The sequence below is a fragment of the Anas platyrhynchos genome, chromosome 30 (genome assembly GCF_047663525.1).
Source record: "Anas platyrhynchos isolate ZD024472 breed Pekin duck chromosome 30, IASCAAS_PekinDuck_T2T, whole genome shotgun sequence".
Classification (NCBI taxonomy): Eukaryota; Metazoa; Chordata; class Aves; order Anseriformes; family Anatidae; genus Anas; species Anas platyrhynchos.
Genome location: NC_092616.1, coordinates 5,237,480 through 5,261,712, shown reverse-complemented (window position 1 = coordinate 5,261,712; position 24,233 = coordinate 5,237,480). Strand labels below are relative to the sequence as shown.

At 49.6% G+C, this 24,233-nt stretch overlaps 3 protein-coding genes across 3 annotated transcripts in view; 1 reads left to right on the top strand and 2 right to left on the bottom strand.

The window, feature by feature from the left end:
- LOC119712973 (uncharacterized) overlaps positions 1-24,233 on the bottom strand; it is a 672,213-nt gene that overhangs the window by 161,181 nt on the left and 486,799 nt on the right. The gene's annotated exons all lie outside the window — the stretch shown is intronic.
- On the top strand, positions 806-1,765 carry LOC139999802 (olfactory receptor 14C36-like). The gene has a single exon (XM_072029427.1). It carries the CDS (start codon positions 806-808, stop codon positions 1,763-1,765), a length of 960 nt encoding a protein of 319 aa, XP_071885528.1.
- Positions 3,904-4,872, bottom strand: LOC119715792 (olfactory receptor 10AG1-like). The gene has a single exon (XM_072029426.1). The coding sequence runs from the start codon at positions 4,870-4,872 to the stop codon at positions 3,904-3,906; it is 969 nt and encodes a 322-aa protein (XP_071885527.1).

Below are 24,233 nucleotides of genomic sequence, written 5' to 3'. Positions count from 1 at the left end.
CCCTCCATGTCCGTGGTGAAGAGCAGAGAGCTGAGATCCTCCTGAGGTACAAGATGAGTGAGGGGTTTGGAGATCTGCCCTTTGAACCTGGATTCCTCTGCTGTAAGCAGCATCCAGGTTGTTTTCAGGGGAACACCTGAGTGTGACCATCCTTCAGAGGTGCCTGTACAGAGCAGTTGAGACAAGGACTGATGGATATACCAGCTGCCTCCACTCTGCCCTGAGGTGCAGTCATGCTGAAAAAATCTTTGATAGCTCAACTGTATTCTGAGAAAAGCCCGTGTTGTCATCTACCTAACTCTGTAGGGCAGGACTCCCTCCTCCAGAGCCCCTCTGATCCTGGTGGCACCGTCAACCAGTACCAATCACAGCTCATCAAAGGGACCTGCAAAGGCCTTCCTGAAAGGGGAGAGGCAGTCTGTGAGGTTTCTGCAAGAAATGGAGTGGGATGCATCACAGAGTTCTGTCTTAATATTTTCCTGTTTTTTCCCTCCTCAGTCAGCTCTCCATACCCAGATTGCTTCCCCAGCTCTGATCTAAAGGACAGAGTTGTTGCCTCACAGGACCCACAAGATTTCACCTGGAGTGCAACTGAAATACAAAGGGTTTCCATAGTTGGCTGCATCCAGTAGCACTCTCTGGCACCACCAAGCAACACCCTAGCAAGGCACCTGCAGAGGTCTTCCTGAAAGGGAAGCATCAATTTTGAGTTTTAAGAAGTGGGGTACATTTTTCTCACACAGTCTAGCCTAGCATTTTGCTGTATTTTCCTCCTCAGACAGGTCTCCATGGCCAGAGGAATCAAATGTCCAACAGCAGCTCCATCACTGAGTTCCTCCTCCTGCCATTTGCAGACACACGCGAGCTGCAGCTCCTGCACTTCACGCTCTTCCTGGGCATCTACCTGGCTGCCCTCCTGGGCAACGGCCTCATCCTCACCGCCATAGCCTGCAACGATCGCCTCCACACCCCCATGTACTTCTTCCTCCTCAACCTTGCCCTCCTCGACCTGGGCTTCATCTCCACCACTCTCCCCAAAGCCATGGCCAATTCCCTCTGGGACACCAGGGCCATCTCCTATGCAGGATGTGTTGCACAGGTCTTTTTCTTCTTTTGTTTGTTTTTAGCAGAGTATTCTATTCTCACCATCATGTCCTATGACCGCTACGTTGCCATCTGCAAGCCCCTGCACTACGGGAGCCTCCTGGGCAGCAGAGCTTGTGCCCAGATGACAGCAGCTGCCTGGGGCAGTGGGGTTCTCTATGCTTTGTTACACACTGCCTATTCATTTTCCCTGCCCCTCTGCAGAGGAAATACCCTGGACCAGTTCTTCTGTGAAATCCCCCAGGTCCTCAAGCTCTCCTGCACAGACTCCTACCTCAGGGAAGTTTGGCTTCTACTGGCTGGTTTCTGTTTAGCATTTGTCTGTTTTGTTTTCATCATACTGTCCTATGTGCAGATCTTCAGGGCTGTGTTGAGGATGCCTTCTGAGCAGGGACGGCACAAAGCCTTTTCCACTTGCCTCCCCCACCTCTTTGTGGTCTCCCTGTTTCTCAGCACTGGCTTTTTTGCCTACCTGAAGCCCCCGTCCATCTCCTCCCCATCACTGGATCTGGTGGTGGCAGTTCTCTATTCAGTCTTGCCCCCAGTATTCAATCCTCTCATCTACAGCATGAGAAACGAGGAGCTCAAGCGTGCTATCAGGAAAGTGATTACATGGATTTTTCTTAAGATGGTTACCTTTTTCACTTTTCTTCACAAATGACATTGTTTGTTTTCCATTGCAGGCCTGAGTGGTACTTTCTTTCTCATTACTTTACAATTACCTTCTGTGTCATTTCCAATTACTACTTTCTTAGAAAAAACATATTTGTTCATTCCACATCTCCTGAGCTATGAAACTGCTCTGTTTACTCTGGACATTATTGGACTACCTGTTTGTAAGCACTCTTCCTTGGCATCTGCTTAATAAAACAGGATCTTCCCCAATGCACTACCTGAAATCATGCTTCTTCTTTCAAAGCTGTTGCCAGCAGTAGGGTTGAACATTATGGTGGTTTCACACTGATGGGAAGCTCACCTCCACCACTCCTTTCACCCCCACTCCTGAAAGGAATAGATGGAGAAAAGAGAGTTGAAAAGGACTCCAGGGTTGTTTTAAGGGACAAGCAGATCAGTCACCAATTGCAATCATGAGCAAAGCGGACACAGTGTAGGGAGATTAAGATAATTTATTGAGCATTACTAACAGTCTGGAGCAGTGTGTACTGGGTCTGATTGGCACAGCATCAGGACTCTCTCTAACCCTCCTCCCAGAGCCAGCAGGCTGGGGGTGAGCAAAAAGTGAGAAAGGAACATCACCAGGGCAGCTGACCTAAACCAATCAAAGGGATATTCCATGCCGTATGATGTCACACTCATCAATAAAAGGTGTAAAAAGGAAGCTGAGGGGAGGGGTGGGCTCTCATTGCAAAAACGCCTGTCTTCCCGAACAGCTATGTTCATTGAGGCCCTGCTTCAAGAACGTGGCCAAGCATCACTCCTTTGTGGGAAGCAGAGAGTAATTTCTTTCCTCTGCACTTCCACTCAGCATTTACTTTTTTTTTTTTTTTTTTTTTTCCCCACGCCCTTTTCCCCTTTCCCTTTTTTCCCTTTAGTTAAAATGTTTAATTAATAATAATCTTTCCTTAATAATTATTTGTCCTGGTTTCAGCTAGGCTAGATGTAATATTCCTCCTCCTCCTCCTAATAATAATAATAATAATGGTAATAATACTACTACTAATAATGTGTACAAACAAGTGATGCACAATGCAATTGCTCACCACCCACTGACCGATGCCCAGCCTAACCCCGAGCTGTCCGGCCCCCTCCCCCAGCTAGCCACCCCTATATATTGTTTAGCATGAAGTCAGATGGTATGGAATACCCCTTTGGCTAGTTTGGGTCACCTGTCCTGGGTCTGTCCCCTCCCAGCTCTTACTGCACCCCCAGCCTGCCCGTTGACAGGACAGAGCAAAAGGCTGAGATGTCCTTGGCTTAGTATAAGCATTGCTCTGCAACAATTAAAACATCGGGGTGTTATCAGCACTCTTCTCATCCTAAGCCAAAATATAGCATTCTACCAGCTACTAGAAGGAAAATTAACTGTCCTAACTGAAACCAGGACATCTATGTAAAGCAATGTTCTGTACATTTAGAATGTTTGATATTCGTGTTGGTGGAGCGTAGACTCCCCGCACACCCAGCGCTGTTTACTTGCCTTTTATATCTTCTATAAATATTCTTTTATAAGTATTACTAAATTCAGATTGAGATGAGACTTCATTTATAACACTCTCATGTTGGCCCACCCTCAAACATTTGGGGGCTTGCTTCTGTCCCTTACTTCTTTAGAGACTTGCTTCAGGATCTGCAGTTCAGGAACTTGGCAGCAGAGGGCAAATCAACATGCAAAACTCCCTCACAAGCCAAGGCTCTGGGCATAATTCTCCTGAAGTCTTTAATTCTTACGGGGTTCATTACGGAGACGCCAGGAGTCTCCTTAAAGGGATAGACTTCAAGAATAAGAATAATAATAAGTATAGGAAAAGATTTCTTCTTTCTGCTGTTTCTTTAGTTGTCTGCCTACAGAGAAAGTGATATCAACAATCTACAACTGATATTGGTCCTGAATGTCTCCTAAGGGACTCTGAGCCTGTAGGGAAGTCAAGACCTTTTCTGCCAGGCACTCTATGCACAGTCTTCATCCCTACTGCTCAGCCCCACCCTTTCTCTCATCAGCCACCTGAGACTGACATATCAGTTTTGTCTGAGCTGATTCTTGATGCCTACACTCACACAACCAAATGCCTCATTGGGACTTTCGGTACAATTTGGGCTTCTTTCACATACTCTGCCATATCACTTTCTCCACAGGAGTCTTCTCAGGGCAATTCTAACTTCCTTGTTCCTCAGAGTATAGATGACTGGGTTAAACATGGGGGTCACGACTGTGTAAAACAGGGCAAGGTATTTGTCAGTGTCTGCAGAGTCCTGTGACCGGCGTTTAAAGTACACAAGCATGGCTGAGCCATAAAAGAGAGTCACAATCCCGAGGTGTGAGGAGCAGGTGGAAAAAGCTTTGTGTCTGCTCAGAACTGAAGGCATTTTCAGAATTGCCTTGATAATTTTAGAGTAAGAAATAACTATCATGGAAAAGGGAAGGACAGCAAATATGAAGATGATAGTGTGCAGGGTCACTTGGTTGCAGAAAGTGTCTGCACAGGCCAGTTCCAACAGAGGGGGGACGTCGCAGAAGAAGTGATGAAGGTCACGGGATGCACAGAAGGGCAAGGTGAACACCTGATAGGTCTGTCCTACTTGTAGTGGCACGACGGCCATCCACGCCCCCACTACCAGTCTCATGCAGAACCCCCCATTCATGATGAGGCTGTAGCGCAGGGGGTCACATATGGCTACGTAGCGGTCATAGGCCATGGCAGCCAAGAGAAGGCATTCAGTGCTTCCCAGCATGATCAAGAAATACAGCTGGGCAGCACAGCCAAGAAAGGAGATCCTGCCATCTCCCGTCAGGAAAGCTACCAACATTTTTGGTAGAGTAGTCGATGTGTAGCAGATCTCCAGGAAGGACAGGTTTCTCAGGAAGAAATACATAGGGTTGTGGAGGCTTGAGTCCATCACTGTGATGAGCATAATCAGGCTGTTCCCAATGAGAACCATGAGGTAGATGATCAGGAAGACTGTGAAGCACATGCTGGGTAGGCAAGGGTGGTCAGAAAATCCCAAAAGAAGAAATCCAGGTTCAGTGGTGTGATTATCCAAGCCTTTTCTCTGGGGCATTTTCTCTACATAGATCAATGCCAACAACATGCTGTTAGAGGATGCTTATGGCCCATCCACCACCATGTAGATCTCAAGTACAGCGACAAGCTACAAACATCAGCATACACATGACTGCAGTATTAGGACAGTTTGACCAAAATCTGCATGTGTGTATGGAAATCTAACATGGTCTGGTGGGCAGACCCCAGCTGGTAGCTAAGCCCCCACCCAGTTACTCACTTACTCCCCCTCGGTGGGATAGTGGAGAAAAACTAAGGGCCAAAAGCAAGAAAACTCATGGGTCAAGACAAAGACAGTTTAATAAGCTAGGGTTAGAGGAAGGAAAAAGAAAACAAACCAAGAAACCAAAACAAGCCAGCCTTCAAGCAATGCCTACCTTCCCCACCACCTAGTCCCTCAGCTTTTTATTGCTGAACATGGCATTACATGGCACGGAATATCTCTTTGGCCAGTCTGGGTCATCTGTTCTGGTTGTGTGCCCCTTGACTCTTGTCCGGCCATGGCCAGTACACTGTAGGGGCAGAGTAGGAAAAAGAGAAGGCTTTGATGCTATACAATCACTACTCAGCAATAGCCAAGACATTGGTATGTCATCAACAGTGTTTTAAACTCCAACCTAAAACACAGCACCACAGGGACTGCTAAGAAGAAAATTATCTCCATCCTAGACAGCCCTAGTACCTGAGTTTCTTGCTTGTCAGGAAGGGTCAGAACAAAATCGTTAAGCCTGAATGACAGCTAATTGTCATATGAATAAGAGAAATTTAGTTTTCTTTGTAAGAGAGGATTTAAATAAGGGAAGTGGAGGGAAGTGGAGGGAAGGCAAGGCAAGGCAAGGCAAGGCAAGGCAAGGCAAGGCAAGGCGAATATTTGCTGCAAGACTTCAGTGAGAGAGATTCATCCCAGTTTTCCTCAGGGATAAGTACACATCTCCTGAAGCTCTGTCCACCACACAGAGAGCAGAGACACTACCTTAGTTCCAAATTATTCATTTTTTTGGCATGGCTGATGGGTGAACTCCACAAGCTTTCAGAGGGCTAAAAGGGGCATTATGCAAGCAATCACAACACAATCTCAAATAGTTTTCAAGGGATCCAAAGAGGAAGGTAATTAAAGGTGGGGCAAACAGGGCAGGCTAATATAACTTCTGAATATGCTCCATCTAGTTCCCTTGCTTGACCTTGCTGTTCTGTCTCTTGGATTTCTGGAAGCTTACAAATGCAACTGAAGGCTGACTCACTCTGATCTCAACAAAGCAAGGCTTCCCAGTCCACTGCAAGCCCTCACAGAGCAGAGCGATGCTCTTGCTGGCTGGAAAACCAAGCCTTCCCTTTTGAATTTCCCATTTCCCAGAGCGTAATGATGTTGCTGATCACACTTGAAGGGCGTGAGCTGTAAGCAAGCAGCCCTTGCAATTGCAGGTTGCTTCCTGGAAATAACAGACTCAAGTGAAAGCTTTTGGAAGGTATCAGTTTGACATGGGGAAGAAATGTTCTATTCCAAGCAGAGAGAACTGAGGATGCTTGCTGCATGTCTCTAGCCATTGCTAACTTGCCTCAAAAAGTCTTCTTAAGCTCTGTTAAAAAAAAAAAAAAAAATAGAAAGAAAAGAGGAAAGGAAAGGAAAGGAAAGGAAAGGAAAGGAAAGGAAAGGAAAGGAAAGGAAAGGAAAGGAAAGGAAAGGAAAGGAAAGGAAAGGAAAGGAAAGGAAAGGAAAGGAAAGGAAAGGAAAGGAAAGGAAAGGAAAGGAAAGGAAAGGAAAGGAAAGGAAAGGAAAGGAAAGGAAAGGAAAGGAAAGGAAAGGAAAGGAAAGGAAAGGAAAGAAATCTGTGATCTGAGAGCTTGATTTCATTCTTTTTTTTTTTTCTATCATGCCTGCCTATTTCTATGTTTTGTCTTTGGAGTTCTCCTAGAAGTACTATTCAAAATCTCCAAGATAAAATTAGTGTACATCTGAGGAAGAAGTGGCCATAATCTGCTTCCTAACCTACCTATTTACACATACTTTGAGATCCCTGCATTAATTGTAAACAAGTTTTGTAACTGAAAACAACCGTTTAGAGGCAGATTTTCCATATATCAGCATTGTTTCCTTGTTTCTTCCCTAAACCTGTAGCATATGCTTTTTAATGCCCAGATATCTCAGTGCTTCACATGATCACACATAGAGCACGGCTTGGGCTAGCATTGCTCAAGGAAAACTGGTGGAGTACTCCTTACATAGTGAAAGTCTCACCAGCAGCATTGCTCCAAGTTGAGAGAAACCCATTCCTCTGAGCCCAGACAAGCCACAGATGCCTGCAGCTGCTTTTAGCAGTGGCTGTTATAGCACAGTATCTCAGCACTTCAGAGCACAGCAAAAGAGATTTACCATTGTCAGGAGCTAGCACACAGGTGCACTCTTCTCAGTTGGTGATACAGTAGACAGAGGTGACTTCATTTTCTGTTTGTCATTTCCCTGGAAAGCACCTGGACGGGGCTCTCTGGACACTACTCCATCACTCTTGCTCCTGCCTCATTATAAGTCAGTCAGTGAGCAATCCTAGGAGAAAAGTCGTCAACCCTAGTGCTACCAGTGCTTCTCCCCAGACACTCACAACATCAGTAACAACATTAAGAGGATCTGAGCAACTTTCAGAATAATTACATGTCTTTAAAAAGTACAGAAATTGAGGAATAAGATTTAGCTGTTCAAATGAAAACAGCTAAAAACAAACAAACAAACAAACAACAAAAACGGAATAACACAGAAAATGAGAAAAATCAGTCTGTGTTTAATTTTACTTTGGAGCAACAGAGAAGGCTTCTCTGCATCTCCACCTCTGTGGGTCCCAACACCTTTTCTGCATCCAGTGTTAGCTAAAAGGTGGAGGCAGCCCTGAGAGATCCAGCTCCAATTGTGCATGCTTTCTGCCCCCAGTACACACCCAGAAAGGACCTGGAGAGAAAGCTCAGCTGGAAACAGATAGCAAGGAAAAAAGGACGGTATCATGCCACTGCAGAACAAGCCTCTACATTCATACAAATTAATGTGGCTTCAGGGCCTATAAAAAAGGGATGACTGGGTCTTACCAAGCTAGCCTTGTGTGGCTTTATGGTCAGTAGCACAAGTCACATTTCCAGAGGGGAGTTTCTCCTGCCCTTGTGTGAGGTTCATGCAGTTTTTGATTTCTTACTCTGAAATCCTGCAGGTAATGCAGCTCCAGTCTGTCTTTCTGGGGTATCCAATAAAGTCAGGATCTAGACAAGACCGTTTCTCACCAGGATGAAAAGATACACAAGTCAGAAAGGCCACAAAGAGCCAATGCTGTGGGTTGGAGCAACTGTGGACAAATCCAGGCACTTCAGGGTGATTTCCTTCTGTGAGAGGTGTAGGACCATAAGTATGGGGAGAGCCTGTGGCGAGCAGAGTTCCTCCAAGAGCTCATTGCAGGAGGAATATCCCATCCAGAGCCTGCATGACTCAGTAACTACAGTCCCATTCGGGTCAACAGGGAAAGAGTCAGTAGAGTTTATGAGAGCTGAAAAATAGTTCATCTGACCCAAATTCTGAGCTGGGTGACACACAGAGGTGCCTACAGTGCTGCCAGGCTTTGAACCAGCACTGACAAGGCGATAGCACAATGCTCATCACTCTGTCCCAGTCCTGCTACCTCTATATCCAAACTGAGAGTTTTTTTCTGATACTTCTAGGAGGGTAATAATTGCCTGATGTGATATTACACCCTTTGGGTTATCTCTCACTTTGTGGGGCTCCAGTCACTGCCCACCCTGGGCAGCTGCTGCTCATGAAGATAGCCTGGCCTTTCTACATATCTCCACATTCCTCTGCTGGAGGATGTCCTCTGTCCTGCCACATGTGGGACAGCCTTGGAGAAGTACTTCAATGACCATTCTCCATCTCCACTGCCAACAGACACTGATGGGTAACTTTTAAGTCCTACCTTTGGTCTTTCACATCTCGCAGTATGATGAAGAGCCTTTTTTCTCTGGAGCAGCAGGCCTTCTGGGGTACAGCTGCTTGTATTGGGTTTATGTGGCAATGGTTTGGTAGCAGTGGTGCTGCAGGGGTGGCCTCTGTTAGAAGGGTGCAGAAGCTGCCCCCTGCCAGGTAAGAGCCCGTTCCACATGGCTTCAAAAGTGACCCATCACTGACCAAAGCTGAGCGAATGGGCAATGCTAGTTGCAACTCTGTAAGAGGGTATTTAAGAAAGGAGAAATACTGCTCTGAAACAGCAGCTGGGAGAGAGGAGTGAGAAAATGTAGAAAGAAACAGCCCTGCACACACTCCGGTCAGCGCAGAAGGAGGGCAGGAGGGGATCTAGGCACCAGAAGAGAAGTTGCCCTGAAGACTATGGAGAGGCCCCTGGTGGAGCAGGCTGTCCCCCTGCAGCCCATGGGTCCCACATGGAGCAGATCTCCATGCTGCAGCCCGTGGAGGAGCCCTCAGTGGAGTAGGTGGATGTGGCCTGGAGGAGTCTGCAGCCCATGGAGAGGCCCTGCAGGAGCAGGCCCTGGGCCAGAGCTGCAGCCTTTGGAGAGGAGCCCACACAGGAGCAGGGTCAGGGGGCAGCTGCCACCCATGGGGGACCCGTGCTGGAGCAGTTTGCTCCTGACAGATAGATGCTGTGGTACGGACCATATTGGAGCAGTTCTTGAAGAGCTTCTGCCTGTGAAAAACCCATGAAGGATCAGTTTGGGAAGCTCAGCATCCCGTGGGAGGGACCCCACACTGGAGCATGGGCAGAGAGTGACCATGAAGGAGCAGCGGAGGTGAAGTGTCATGGACTGACCGCAGCTCCCATTGCCTGTTCCCCTGACCTGCTCAGGGGAAGGAGAAAGAAGAGGGTGGATGGTCTTTTGCTTTTAGTTTCTCACTGTTCCAGTCTGCTAGTAACACTCAATAAATTATCTTAATCTCCCTGCATTAAGTATGCTTTACCCATGACTGCAATTGGTGAGTGATCTGCCTATCCGGTATATCAGCGCCTGGAAAATTATGGAGAAGATGATTTTTGAAGTCATTGAGGTGTACCTGGGGGACAATGCAGTCACTGGTCCCAGCCAACATAGGTTCGTGAGGGGTAGATCCTGCCTAACAAACCTGATTTCCTTTTATGATAAGATCACCCATCTCGTTGACCAAGGGAAACCAGCTGATGTGATCTTTTTGGACTTCAGCAAGGCTTTTGACACAGTTTTCCAGTGGATCCTACTGGAAAAAATGTCCAGCATACAACTCAACAAAAACATCATACAATGGGTGTACAATTGGCTGATGGGCAAGGCTCAAAGGGTTGTGATAAATGGGGCCACATCCAGCTGGTGGATGGTCTCTAGTGGGGTCCCTCAAGGCTCCATTTTAGGGCCAGTCCTCTTCAATGTCTTTAAAAATTACTTAGATGTAGGACTAGAAGGTGTTTTGAGCAAATTTTCTGATGACACCAAACTTGGGGGAGTTGTGGACTCAGATGAGGGTGGAAAGGCCTTGCAGAGAGATCTGGACAGATTGGAGATCTGGGTGATCACCAACCACATGGAGTTTAACGAAGGGAAGTGCCAGGTCCTGCACCTGGGACAGGGCAACCCTGGCTATATGTACAGACTGGGCAATGAGACACTGGAGAGCAGCCCCACAGAGAGGGATCTGGGGGTTGGGGTGGAGAGCAAGTTGACTATGAGCCAGCAGTGTGCCCTGGCAGCTAGGAAGGCCAACTGTATCCTGGGGTGCATCAAGCACAGCATTGCTAGTCAGTCGAGGGAGGTGACTGTCCTGCTCTACTCTGCACTGGTCCGTCTTCCCCTTGAGTACTGTGTACAGTTCTGGTCACCACAGTACAATAAGGACATTAAACTGTTGGAGAGTGTCCAGAGGAGGGTGACGAAGATGGTGAAGGGCCTAGAGGGGAAGACATATGAGGAGCATCTGAGGGCACTGGGCCTGTTCAGCCTGGAGAAGAGGAGGCTTAGGGGAGACCTCATCACGGTCTACAACTTTCTCGCTAAGGGGAGTGGAGAGGCAGGTGACCTATTCTCCGTAAACACCAGTGATAGGACCCACAGGAATGGCGTTAAACTGAGGCAGGGGAAGTTTAGGCTGGACATCAGGAAGAGGTTCTTCACTGAGAGGGTGGTTGCACACTGCAACAGGCTCCCCAGAGACGTAATCACTGCACCAAGCCTGTCTGAATTTAAAAAGCGATTAGACTGTGCACTTAGTCACATGGTCTAAACTTTTGGACAGACCTGTGTGGTGCCAGGAGTTGGACTTGATGATCCTTATGGGTCCCTTCCAACTCGGAATATTCTATAATTCTATCATTCTATCCCTTAAATCAGCCCTGGAGCCCTTTTCCATTCTGTTTTCTCCATCTGTGCCTTTGAGGATGGGGGGTGAAAGTGTGGCGTTGTGGAGTTCAGCTGCCCATTGTTGTGAAACCACCATACCACTTGGTCACGTTATTGGCATCAGCTTTGAAAAAGGAGAAACAGTTTCAGACAATTCATAGGGGAGATCATGTTTTATTAAACAGATGGTTAGAGAGAGCCAATCCTGACATACAGATGGACAAAATAACATAATAGACAGAGCAGTTTTATTCCTCCCTGTACACTAGAGAAATAAAATTTTTACTAAGAAACTAATGAAAGGAAATGACACTGAAGGTAAAAGTAAGAATATATAATGATAATGAAACCAATACTCAGGAAATCATTTGTAGAGAAAAAGGGGAAGTTTATCAATTTTCAGAAACATCCATGAAATCTTTTTCCTAACAGCACCCTTGAGCTCCTGGTTCCTCATACTGTAGATGAGGGGGTTCACTGCTGGGGGCACCACTGAGCGAGTATAGAACGGCCACCACCAGATCCAGGGATGGGGAGAAGATGAAGAGGGGCTTCAGGTAGGCAAAAGTTCCAGTGCTCATAAACAGGGAGACTACAGCCAGGTGAGAGAGGCGCATGGAAAAGATTTGTTGCATCCCCACTCAGAGGGAATCTTCAGCACAACCCTAAGATCTGCACATAAGACAACATGATGAATACAAAACACCCCCAAACCAGAAAATAATGAAATCAGAGAACCAGAAAACAACCAAGGAATAATGAAAACAAAACATCCAAAGGCCAAAAAGGAACAAAACTATGAGAAGCTCAGCTTCCCTGAGGTAGGAGTGTGAGCAGGAGAGCTTGAGGATTTGGGCGATTTCACAGAAGAACTGGTCCACAGCATTGCCTTGGCAGAGGGGCAGGGAAAATGTACTGGCAGTGAGCAGCAGAGCATGGAGAACCCCACTGCCCCGGGCAGCTGCTGCCATCTGGGCACGAGCTCTGCTGCCCAGGAGGCTCCCACAGTGCAGGGGCTTGCAGATAGCAATGTAGTGGTCATAGGACATTACGGTAGGAATAGAATATTCTGCTGGTATCAAGAAAACAAACAGAAAAACCTTTGCAGCACATCCTGCATAGGAGATGGCCCTGGTGTCCCACAGGGAATAGGTCATGCCTTTGGGGACAGTGGTGAAGATGTACCCCAGGTCTAAGAACAGCAGAAGCACAAACAATACAAAAATTAATAATTACAAAAAAAAAAAGAAAAAAGTATGTTAACATAAAACAGCAAGACACAAGGCTAGAATGGGATATATTGAGAGTCACTTTGGGAGAGAGATGAGAACTTTACGATTACTGAAAAATATCTGTAATAACACATTCCAAATGGCATTCTTTAGCTCCTGGTTCCTCATGCTGTAAATGAGGGGATTCATTGCTGGGGGCATCACTGAGTACAAAACTGTAGTCACTAGATCCAGAGATGGTGAGGAGATGGAAGGGGACTTGAAGCCTGCAAATGCAGCAGTGCTTATAAAAACAGAGACCACAACCAGGTGAGGGAGGCACGTAGAGAAGGCTTTGTGCTGTCCCTTCTCAGAGGGCATCTTCAGCACAGCCCTGAAGATCTGCACGTAGGAAAAAAGAATGCAAGCAAAACAACCCCAAAATACAAAACCACTACATGTGAGAAGACCAACTTCCCTGAGGTAGGAGTCTGAGCAGGAGAGCTTGAGGATCTGGGGGATTTCACAGAAGAACTGGTCCACAGCATTGCCTTGGCAGAGGGGCAGGGAAAATGTATTGGCAGTGAGTAGCAGAGCATGGAGAACCCCACTGCCCCAGGCAGCTGCTGCCATCTGGGCACAAGCTCTGCTGGCCATTACTGTCCTGTAGTGCAGGGGCTTGCAAATGGCAACATAGCGGTCGTAGGCCATGAAAGTGAGAATAAAATACTCCGCTGAGATCAAAAAGACAAACAGAAAGACCTGGGCAGCACATCCTGCATAGGAAATGGCCCTGGTGTCCCAGAGGGAATTGGCCATGGCTTTAGGAACAGTGGTGGAGATGCAGCCCAGGTCAAGGAGGGCGAGGTTGAGGAGGAAGAAGTACATGGGGGTGTGGAGGCGGTGGTCACAGGCTACGGCAGTGAGGATGAGGCCGTTACCGAGGAGGGCAACCAGGTAGATGCCCAGGAAGAGCGCGAAGTGCAGGAGCTGCAGCTCCCGTGTGTCTGCGAATGGCAGGAGGAGGAACTCGGCGATTGAGCTGCTGTTGGACATCTGATCCTCCTGGGAATGGGGATCTGATGCCTCTGAATAAGGAGGCCTGTCCAAGAAGGAAAAAGGGTTAAAATTCTAGGGTAGACCTCTGTAAGGAAAACCTACTCTGTTTCTTATAGTAACCTGAAAAAAAATTGCCTCTTCACTTTCAGGAAAACTGGTCCTCTGTTTGATCTCAAACCGATGCTTCAGGAGTCAAGGGACTCTGCAGGAGATGGTCCTGCCCTAGAGCAGTATACAAATGGAACATGGCATTGTCCTAGATGAAGTATGCTTTGCAAAACTAAGAGTTTGTCAGCATTCTTTCTCAAAATTAATCCAAATGCAGAGCAAAGGTTTTTGCATGTTTTGGTTTGTTTCTTTATACTTGTCTCCCCACGCCTGAGGAGCGTATTCAAGGCATAAAACCTTGGCAATTGTACTGCCCACCCATGGAAATCTTGGGGTCCTGGGAGGCAAAGGGACCGTCCCTCAAGGCAGAATGAGGACAGCTGCTGTATCCACCAGTCCTGGTCTCAGCTGCCCATTGTGGGCACCTCTGGAGGATGGTCACATTCAGGTGTTCCCCTGAAAACAACCTGGATTCTGCTGAGAGCAGAGGAATCCAGGTTCAAAGTGCAGATCTCCAAACCCCTCACCCATCTCATCGTACCTGAGGAGGATCTCAGCTCTCTGCTCTTCTCCAGGGACAGAGAGGGATCATAACAGCTGCCCACATTCAGGCATCCAGTAGCAATAGTATGGCCTTAGGAATGATGTGTCTTTTCCATGGGGCTGCTAGATAACACAGAGCTGCTAGAGCAGAGCTGTGCCATTGTGCACGGCAGCCTGCAGCCCAGCAGAAGTCCTGATGACACCATGGCTGGAGGTCGAAGGTGTGAGAGAACTGAAAGCAGGGGGTTGCTCCAGGGAAGTGTCTCCAGTGCAAGGATGGCAGGGAGATGCCCAAATCCCTTCTGCCATGGAGATACTGGGAGCAGCTCCCTCTCAATACCTGCCCATGGCTCTGCTGCCTGTCGCTGTCCCTGCCTGCAGCTGGGTCTCTGTCCCCACGCCTCCTGCCTGCAGCTCACAGCCCCCATCCCACCCGCTGGGTGCTCAGCTCTGCCCTGCAGACACCTCCTGGCAGCAGAGCTCTGCCCAGGGACAGCTTGCTGGGGGCACGTCCAAGAGGCCAGCTAACACAGATCCTGCTGACAATGCACCTGTGGCGGTGGAGCTGTTCGGGGCTGAGGGGCAGGAAAGGGACCTGATGGGGGTCATGGCAACCTCCTTAGGATGCCTTAGGACTCTCAGGCTTTTCTAGGAAATAATATTATATTTTGCTATTTCTACTGAGCCAAAAAGAAAACTGAAAGCAGAGGCTAAGGAAAGATGAGAGTAAAGTTCCCTTTGAAATTCCCTTGGTGTGCTGTGGAGCTGTGAGCAGGCTGCCCCAGGCAGCAGCCTCCCTCCAGCAGCAGGACCCTGCCCTGCCGGGGGGGCTCCTTCCACCCGCAGCTTCTCCCCGCAGCGCCCTGGGCAGCTCCCCAGGCAGGCTGAGTGCTGAGCCTGGCAGGCGGCAGAGGCCCTGCCCCGGCACACAGCCCCTGGGGCACAGCAGGGACCCTGCCCTGCACCACAGCCCTGGACACCCCTTTCATCAACCTGGCTGCAGAGCCTGCTGCCAGACTGTGAAAAGAGAGCACTCAGGGCCCGGCCTATCTGCCTTTTCCTTCTGCCACAGACTTACCCTGTAATGTGCTGCAAGCATTCATTCCCCATCGAGCTTTCAGTATCCCCCAATTCACGCAGCCCGTAACCTCTATCTCCCTTCTCTCCCCTCCCAGTGCCAGCCACAGGCAGTGCCCCCAGGCCTGCTGCGCTGTGCAGAGGAGCTGCTCCTGGGCAGAGCTGTCTCTCTGCAGCGCTGCCCGCTTGCCAGGAGCTCCCCTTGGGCCCAGGAGCCCGGCCCAGCTCAGCAGCAGAGGCCCAGCCCAAGGCCTCCCTTGCTCTGCCCCCCACCAGGCTCCCTGCACATGGCCCTGGGGCTGCAGGGGAACCTGCCGGGAAACAGCCTGAAGGAATCCCTGGGGCTCCCTCCCTCCTCTGGGCACATACACTTCTTCACACCAGTGTCATTTCTCCTTAGAGAACAACAATTAAGTGTAACAATCACATCTTCTTGTCCCAGTATCAGTTTGGACATGAAGTCATGGTCAGGGACTGATCTCCTTCATCCCCACTTCAGGAAAGAATTCAGCAGTCAGTCAAGGCATCTCATGCTGGTTGTTATTCCTGGGGCTGGAAAGGGATCTCAGCTCCCTCCCATATCTGCCACAGACCCACAGGAGCTGGGATTCCTCAGGCCTCAGTTCAGGTGTCCACAACATAGGCAACTTAATGTGAATTACTGGGCCACAATAGCTCCTTAGCGGAGATGGAGGACAGGCAGGAGCTGTTCAGATGGAAATACCTGCTGAAATTTGAGGTTGATCCTTTGGTCTGATGGGGCATTCCTTGGGCCAGCTGAAATGGCAGCAGATGCCACATGTAGGACAACTGAGCCTGTCCCTACTCCTTATGTTCAGAGCAGCATGCAGAGGCTGTCAGCAGAGCAAAAGGAGTCATGTGTCACAGGCAGAGCTAAACCTATTCTGTTCTCTTTTAAATGTTCTCTTTTTCCATTTCTCTTCTACGTGACCCTTGGCTGTAATGGCTGTTGTGTCTCAGACATCTCCACAGGGCCTCAGCTCTCACCAGCCAGGTCTCCCTGCCCTTTGTGCCTTGAGGCAGGACTCTGCAGGGGTACAACAGGTGGTGGGTGGGGATAAAATCAGTGGTTACTTTGCAAACTACACCCTTAACAGTCCATGGGACCTAGGGGTCTGCATCCAAGGGTACAGGGAGAGTGTTTTGGCCTGAAGGTACTGGCTCCTTTTGATCCCAGGAAGGGATCAGACAGCAGCATCCAGGTGCTGTAAGAGATCATTTAAATGCTCTTAGAGCTAAGAATATAAGGAGAGAAGACAATAGATGATCTATTGAATTTGGTGTGACTTTATTCTAGACACAATACTCCACCGTTAGCCTCAGATCTCCATCACATGTTTGCACTGACCCTATGGGATTATTAAAGGTGAACAAATTTTGCTGATCAGTCCTTGGCTCTGCAGTTGACGAATCAGCATATATATGGGAATCAGGGAATCTTGGGTGGTACCATATTGCCACTGGTGCACCATTTGGGTAGCTACTGGCACTTCAACCCTCAGCAACCCCACAACTGAAGGATCCTGTGAGGCACCGGGCAAGGTAGAAAACTGTTGAATGTGCATAAATCACCATAAATCACCTCCAGCATGGCCAATTCCATCAGATATGGGCTGCCTCTCTCCCTAGTTGTCCATTTGCCTGGGTGACATACAACATCTTCCTTGAAGGGATACCTTTCCTTTACACCTGACAGGAGTTACCTCAAGAGAGGGAGGATTTGTGCCCCCTTTGCAATTGCTTTGTCAATGCCCCCTTCCCTGGAGAGGGATCCCAGCTGCTTGCTTTCCCTGCCCTCTAATTCCAGGCTACCAGCCCTGTTATCCCAGTATCGGAGCAGCCAGGTGACAATGTGCTGGCCTAGATGATGGCTGAAATCTAATCACACATCTCACAGCTCCCCAAGGAATGGTGCTCAGGAGCTTACTGCTCCTTTTATGTTATCTCTGTCTTCATCCACCTTTTCCTGTGATGGCTCTACTTGGGAGTAGCCTGTCTCATTTTCTTCTTCGTCCTTCCCCGTATGAGCAGGAGCTTATTTCCTAGCTAAGCAAGCTGATTTTGTCTCTCCTGTTTCTTCTCATATGCATGTATGAGTGATAGAGGCACAGGTTGTTTCTTTGGCCCAGTCGCAGGGATTGGAGTTGTGTAGATTGCAACTCAGTAAGCATAGGCCAAACCCCAGCACATTGCAGTGATTTCTCTCTCTTTGGAATCGCAAGGGTGATGACACTCCTTTTTCAAGCACTCTGCCTTTTTATTTATGTATGTATGTATGTATTTATTTATTTATTTATTTGGAATCTGCACTTTTCAGGGGTGAAGTTAGAAAGCATTGGAGGTGCCCACAGTTCTAGGTGCTTGCCCATATCCTCCCACACACCCTGCCCCTCATAATTATCCCGCCTCAGGGCAGATCATTGTGTGGCAATCTGAAATAGTTTACTCTAACCTTAAACAAAACCTGAAACACATTCAAGACACATAACAATATGTACAGGCTGATTTGAACATCCCAAGGATTCCAAGTTTTGAAGAGCTATTATAACTAGCTGTGGGGAGAAGAAGTGTCCCCCCTCTCCCCCCCATCATTTCCATAGATTGGCTCCCCGAGGTGAAAAGTAAAGACTGTTAATTATAAATAGTTTCTGAGAGAAAGTTCCTCGAGCATGGAGGTGACAGCAATGCTGAGTACAACTACCAGATTTGTCTCATGACCAGTAATTTTATCACAACATAAGGCAGTGTTAGGCCGTGGAGTAAACTAATAACCATAAACCAGCCCCCACAAAGGATAAACAGCACAACAGGGAACACACACAATATGTAATGTGCTACCCAACACAGTTCTGAGACCAAACACAACTACTACACCAACAAAAAATGAACATTGTGGTCAGCAACTATGAAGCTGATCTATTGCTTATAACAACTTTATTTTATCATGATCCAGTCATATCTGTCATTATCTGAGCCCTTTATGGCCCCACGCAGGATTCATTTGAAAAGGAGGGCATCCCACAGGAGGGACCCAGAGAGGGCAGAGATTGACCATCAAGGAGCAGTGGAAACAATGTCAGGGACTGACTGCAATTCCCAATTCTCCTGTTCCACCTAGGAGAAGGAGTTACAGGAGGCTGGATGGGGGGAATGGTGTTTTTAGTTTGCTTGTAGTTCCTCAAGGTTGTAGTGCACCGATGATAGGCAATAAAATATAATAATAATAAAATATCTGCCTATGCTAAGTCTGTCTTGCCTGTGATGATAATTGGTACCCATGAGGATATTTGGTGGGTGACCTCCTGTTCTACCTCAAGCCTTGAGCTCTTTTCATCATATTTTTCCCCCTTTTTCTTGTAGGTGGGGAAGTAAAAGAGCGGTGGCCATGGAGTCCACCTGTGTACCTGTGTAAACCCACCACAATATGGAGATTGGAAGGGTCCAGCACCAGGGCTGTGTCCATCCAGGGATGGCATCTCAGCACCCAGAACACGCTCTGCCAGCCTGGTGGCACAGGAGAGAAGGAGCAGAGGTTCCCCTGAAGGAGATCAGTACAAGGGGAAGGCTTGATTTCCAACACAGACATTTCTAGCACATTCCTGAGAGGCCTGTGGAGCTGCAGGACACACCAGTCTCTGGGACACCGGACGCCCTTCCTCCCAGAGCCAGATCCTGAAGAGGCACCAGCTCCCAGGGAAACCTGGCCCTGGACTGTCCCCATTGCAAGGAGGCTGAGCCATGCCCAGAGGAGCCCTGGGGCTTAGGGCACCCCTAGCATCAGGACCCAGGAATCCTGGCTACCACATACTCCCCTGAGCCCAGAGGGACACTCAGGCAAGGCTATTGCAGCAGCCACCAGCCATTTCCAGCCCCCCGCAAAGCTTTGGACAGCTGCCAGCCCCTGTGACACATCTTGGGAAGGGGCTGCTGACACCCTTACCTTTGAGGGAGAGCTGCAGGAGCACTGGGAACAGGGAAGTCATGTCAGAGGCGATGGTCACCCTCCAGCAGCCCTCCATCTCGCTTACTGTTGGCCCTCAGCTCAGGACAAGGGATGCCCGCCCTGGCTCCTCAACCACAGCTCCTCTGCAAGGTTCCCCTGCTCCTCCGCCCGTCAGCGAGGGTCGCCCAGTGCAAGCTTGCTGCCTGCTGCCCCCACTCCTGGCCACACAAGGACAGCGCTGGGGAGCACCCAAGCAGTGCCCAGCAGGGACCAGGCCTTGCAGGGAAGTGCCAGCACTGCCACTGCTCCAGTGATGATATCCTGGTGATGCAGTGCACCCTCCGTGACATCAGCATGTGTCATTTGAAGGCCTGTGAGGTCAGCAGCATGGAGATGGCACAGCTCAGGAGAGACATGAGAGATTTCCCTTCTTGTCCTGAGAAACAACCACTTCCCTTCTACCCAGTTCTTTTTGGGATCAGGAACAGATCAGGGACATCTCCAAATGGTGGTAAAGGCCATCGAGTAAAGGAGGTGGAGCCTTGGAGAAATCACTACTGCCCCCTTATACCAACATGCTTCTGCTGTTGGGAGCCCTCCCACACTGGTTGGGTTTGAGGCTTGTCCTGGGGCTTGGATTTTTCAAAAGATGGGAGCAAAGGCACCTGGGATGGAACAGCCCCTCGGTGTGCCTGAACTCTTCACAGCATAGAATTCACTTCTGAAAGAAAGATGGGCTTTACAGAGTGAATTGGGGTACATACCAGGGCCTCAGCACCATCCCCCAGTCTGCCATGCAGGAGGCAGAGGTGGTACACGAGGCAAGGGCAGACGTACCCTCAACATGTCATGATGAGAGACAGGAGTAGGGAAGTGCTGCAGACAAAAAAGGGAATGGTCTAGGACGGATGCCGTGCTCTCCTGTAGGCTGCCACAGCCTCCCCATGGCTCACGGCTTTGGGCCTTCAGAGGAGGTGGAGACCACAGAAGAGGCTGAGGTGGGGGGGCAGCCTGCCCCTTGCAGCTGGGCTGACAGATCTGCCTGCAGGAGACTACTTGTGTCTTGGTGTCCACAATGGAGGAGGAACCCATCTTGATTTAGGATCTAAGCTCTCTCATTTCAGGAGACCTGTGGCATGTTGAAGGCGGGACAACAACCCCTGACCGTACTGCACACAGATGTACCTGGTCCTGTGTCAGCTGGACCATGTCAAGTGGGCTGCAGGGAAAGACAAGAGTGAGCATATGCAGTGCTGGGTATAGGTCTGTCTGTGAAAGCTCATCTCTTTGCATGTGCTGAAAAGCAACTGGATTATGACATCCATTTTGCAGGAGGAGTGTCAAGACACAGGTTTTCCTGCTTGCAAGTGCCAGATCCTGGTGAACATCACCTAGGTTGGCCCATCTGGCTGCTGTGCACAGAAGCTGTCTCCAAGAACCCACAGAAAACATGGGGAATGTTTGCACCGAGCACTGTCACTGTCCTGTGATTAAAGTCACTGTCTCGGTGATTAAAGGCCCCCAAGGTGACATGGGGTCATTGAACTCAACTTACTCCAATGGCTTCCATAAGACTTTGCCCAATTCTTTAGCCTGCCTTCAGAGATTTACCTCCTGCCATGCTGTCACCTGACTAACGCACATTTTGAACCCACAAGGGTTCCCCCAATCTGCTGCCCAATCCATAGAAGAGATTGACGCATCCAGGCAGCTTCTTTCATGCTGAGGGCAAATCCCTGTTGATCATCCCCAATTGTCTCTTCTGAAGAATCTGCACCCATTCAGCATGACCACACTGTCACCCTGATTGACTCTCATCTGAACTTCACCCACACTGGCTCCCCCAGGCTGCTGCCCATCCCACAGAGGAGCTGCTCCTGAAAATGGAGGAAAATACTCTGTTATTCATCACCCCATCCAATGTCCCTATCCAGCACAATGCCCCAAGCTGAGGGACATGTCTCCTGACACCTCGTCAGATGTCAATGTCCCAGCCCTGTGACAGCAGATTGCGATCCAGCTGCTCCTGCCTGTGCCCTAGGCTATGGGCATTGGGGCACAAGTGGGCTGTGTGTCCTGCTTGTAAACAGGACAAAGGGACAGGACAAAGAAATTGATTCCTTCTGGAAAAGAAGAAATAAGCTTGCTGTCAAGAAGTGTGTGTGCCCAGGGGAGGGAGGGAAGCCCAGGGATCCCTTCAGGCTGTTTGCCAGCAGGTTCCCCTGCAGCCCCAGGGCCATGTGCAGGGAGCCTGGTGGGGGGCAGAGCAAGGGAGGCCTTGGGCTGGGCCTCTGCTGCTGAGCTGGGCCGGGCTCCTGGGCCCAAGGGGAGCTCCTGGCAAGCGGGCAGCGCTGCAGAGAGACAGCTCTGCCCAGGAGCAGCTCCTCTGCACAGCGCAGCAGGGCTGGGGGCACTGCCTGCAGAGACACAGTGCTTAAAGGCAGGCAGAAGTGGCAGCATGCCCAGAGCTCCCTGCGGGAGAAGACTTCCCAGCCCTGCAGCCGGTAAGTGTCTGGCTGGAGGGCAATGCAGCCGCAGTTCCTGGAGGCAGGAGAAGCCGGGGGTGCAGGCAGGGGTGTCCAGGGCTGTGGTGCAGAGCAGGGTCCCTGCTGTGCCCCAGGGGCTGTGTGCCGGGGCAGGGCCTCTGCCGCCTGCCAGGCTCAGCACTCAGCCTGCCCGGGGAGCTGCCCAGGGCACTGCGGGGAGAAGCTGCGGGTGGAAGGAGCCCCCCCCAGCAGGGCAGGGTCCTGCTGCTGGTGGGAGGCTGCTGCCTGGGGCAGCCTGCTCACAGCTCCACATCTCAACCGGAGTGTATCCAAGGGGTCTTTGTAAGAGGAGAGTCAGGGCTGGGGTTGGCTGCTTCAGTCACAGATTTCCTCAGACTCTGCGTTCAGTTTTCTCTTCTCTGGCTCACTGGAAAACTAAGTAGAGGCTGTTATTTCCCAGAAGGTTCAGAAACTCCTGAGCCTTCATAAGGAGGTTAATAAGGATACCCCATTAAGACTCTTTGCTGCCCCTCAGCCTACAGAAAGCTCCACCACCACTCCTGCACTGTCAGCAGGGTCGGTGTGACCTGGGCTCTAGGACGTGCCCCCAGCGAGCTGCCCCTGGGCAGAGCCCTGCTGCCAGGAGGTGTCTGCAGGGCAGAGCTGAGCACCCAGCAGGTGGGATGGGGGCTGTGAGCTGCAGGCAGGAGGCGTGGGGACAGAGACCCAGCTGCAGGCAGAGACAGCTGCAGGCAGCAGAGCCCTGGTCAGGGAGTGAGAGTGAGATGCTCCAAGAAAATTTATGGCAGGGGGGATTTGTGTACTTCCCTCCCATCCCTGAAGCGCCAACGCCTTCTCACAAACTTCTTGGCTACTTTTCTCATCCAGCCATGTCATGGAAATTTTAACACGAGTTTCTTTGGAATCCCTAGATTTTGGGAGATGAAAATTCATCTGGAGCTCAAAATCTGATGATGATGTTCCTAAGTGTTAGTTCTGTCCATAAATAAAAATCATCCATATTTTCTCCAAAGTGTTGGGTCTCAGAGAAATGCTATGTGGGGAAGGAGCTGACTCTCCCTTCAGTACATAGGCCATACAAATGCTGCTGGATGGCTGCATGTGGGCAGCTGCTACGATCCCTCTGTGTCCACGGTGAAAAGCAGAGAGCTGAGATCCTCCTCAGGTTTGGGTGATCCACCTCAGAGATGGGTGAGGGGTTTGGAGATCTGCCCTTTGAATCTGTCTTCATCTCTTCACAGCAGCATTATGGTTCTTTTTAGGGGATTACCTTAGTGCAACCATCCTCCAGAAATGCCTGCAAAGGGCAGCTGAGACCAGGACTGGCTGATAAAACAGCTGTCCTCACTCTGTCCTGAGGAACAGTCCCTTTGCCTCGCAGGACCCCCAAAACTACCTTATTGGGGAGTACAAACACCAAGGTTGTATGCATAAATGCACCCCTCAGATGAGGTGGAGAAACTAGAAAATACCCCCAAAGCCTGGACAATTGGTTTTCACAAAAAATGTTGATTTTTTTTTTGAATTTTCAGCAAGCATTCTGAAATTAGTTTGATACCTCATCTTTATTTAATACAACAACAGCCCATGTCCTCATTTACTTAACTGCGTGGGTCAGGACTGCCTCCTCCAGCGCCCTACTTATCCCAGTGACACTGGAATCAGCATCAACTAGCACAAACAAGCTCTTGTGAAATGGACCTGCAAAGATCTTCCTGAAAAGGGAGAGGCAGGAGGGAGGATTGTATAAGAAATTGAGTAGGTTTGATCACAGAGTTCTGTCCTAATGTTGTCCTGATTTTCTCTCTTCAGACTGCCCTCTATACCCAGAGGCATCAAAAGTCCAACAGCAGCTCCATCAGCGAGTTCCTCCTCCTGCCATTTGCAGACACACGGGAGCTGCAGCTCCTGCACTTCGTGCTCTTCCTGGGCATCTACCTGGCTGCCCTCCTGGGCAACGGCCTCATCCTCACCGCTGTAGCCTGCGACCACCGCCTCCACACCCCCATGTACTTCTTCCTCCTCAACCTCGCCCTCCTCGACCTGGGCTGCATCTCCACCACTGTCCCCAAAGCCATGGCCAATTTTCTGTGGGACACCAGGGCCATTTCCTATGCAGGATGTGCTGCACAGGTCTTTCTTTATCCCTTCCTGATATCAGCAGAATATTCTCTTCTCACCATCATGGCCTACGACCGCTACATTGCCATCTGCAAGCCCCTGTACTACAGGACCCTCTTGGACAGGAGAGCTTGTGCCCAGATGGCAGCAGCTGCCTGGGGCAGTGGGCTTCTCTATACCTCTATGCTATGCTGCACACTGCCAATACATTTTCCCTGTCCCTCTGCCAAGGCAATGCTGTGGACCAGTTCTTCTGTGAAATCCCCCAGATCCTCAAAATCTCTTGCTCACACTCCTACTTCAGGAAAGTTTGGGTTCTTCTGGTTGGTTTCTCTTTAGCATCCAGGTGTTGTTTTTTTCATCATGCTTTCCTATGTGCAGATCTTCAGGGCCGTGCTGAGGATGCCTTCTGAGCATAGCCGGCACAAAGCCTTCTCCATGTGCCTCCCCC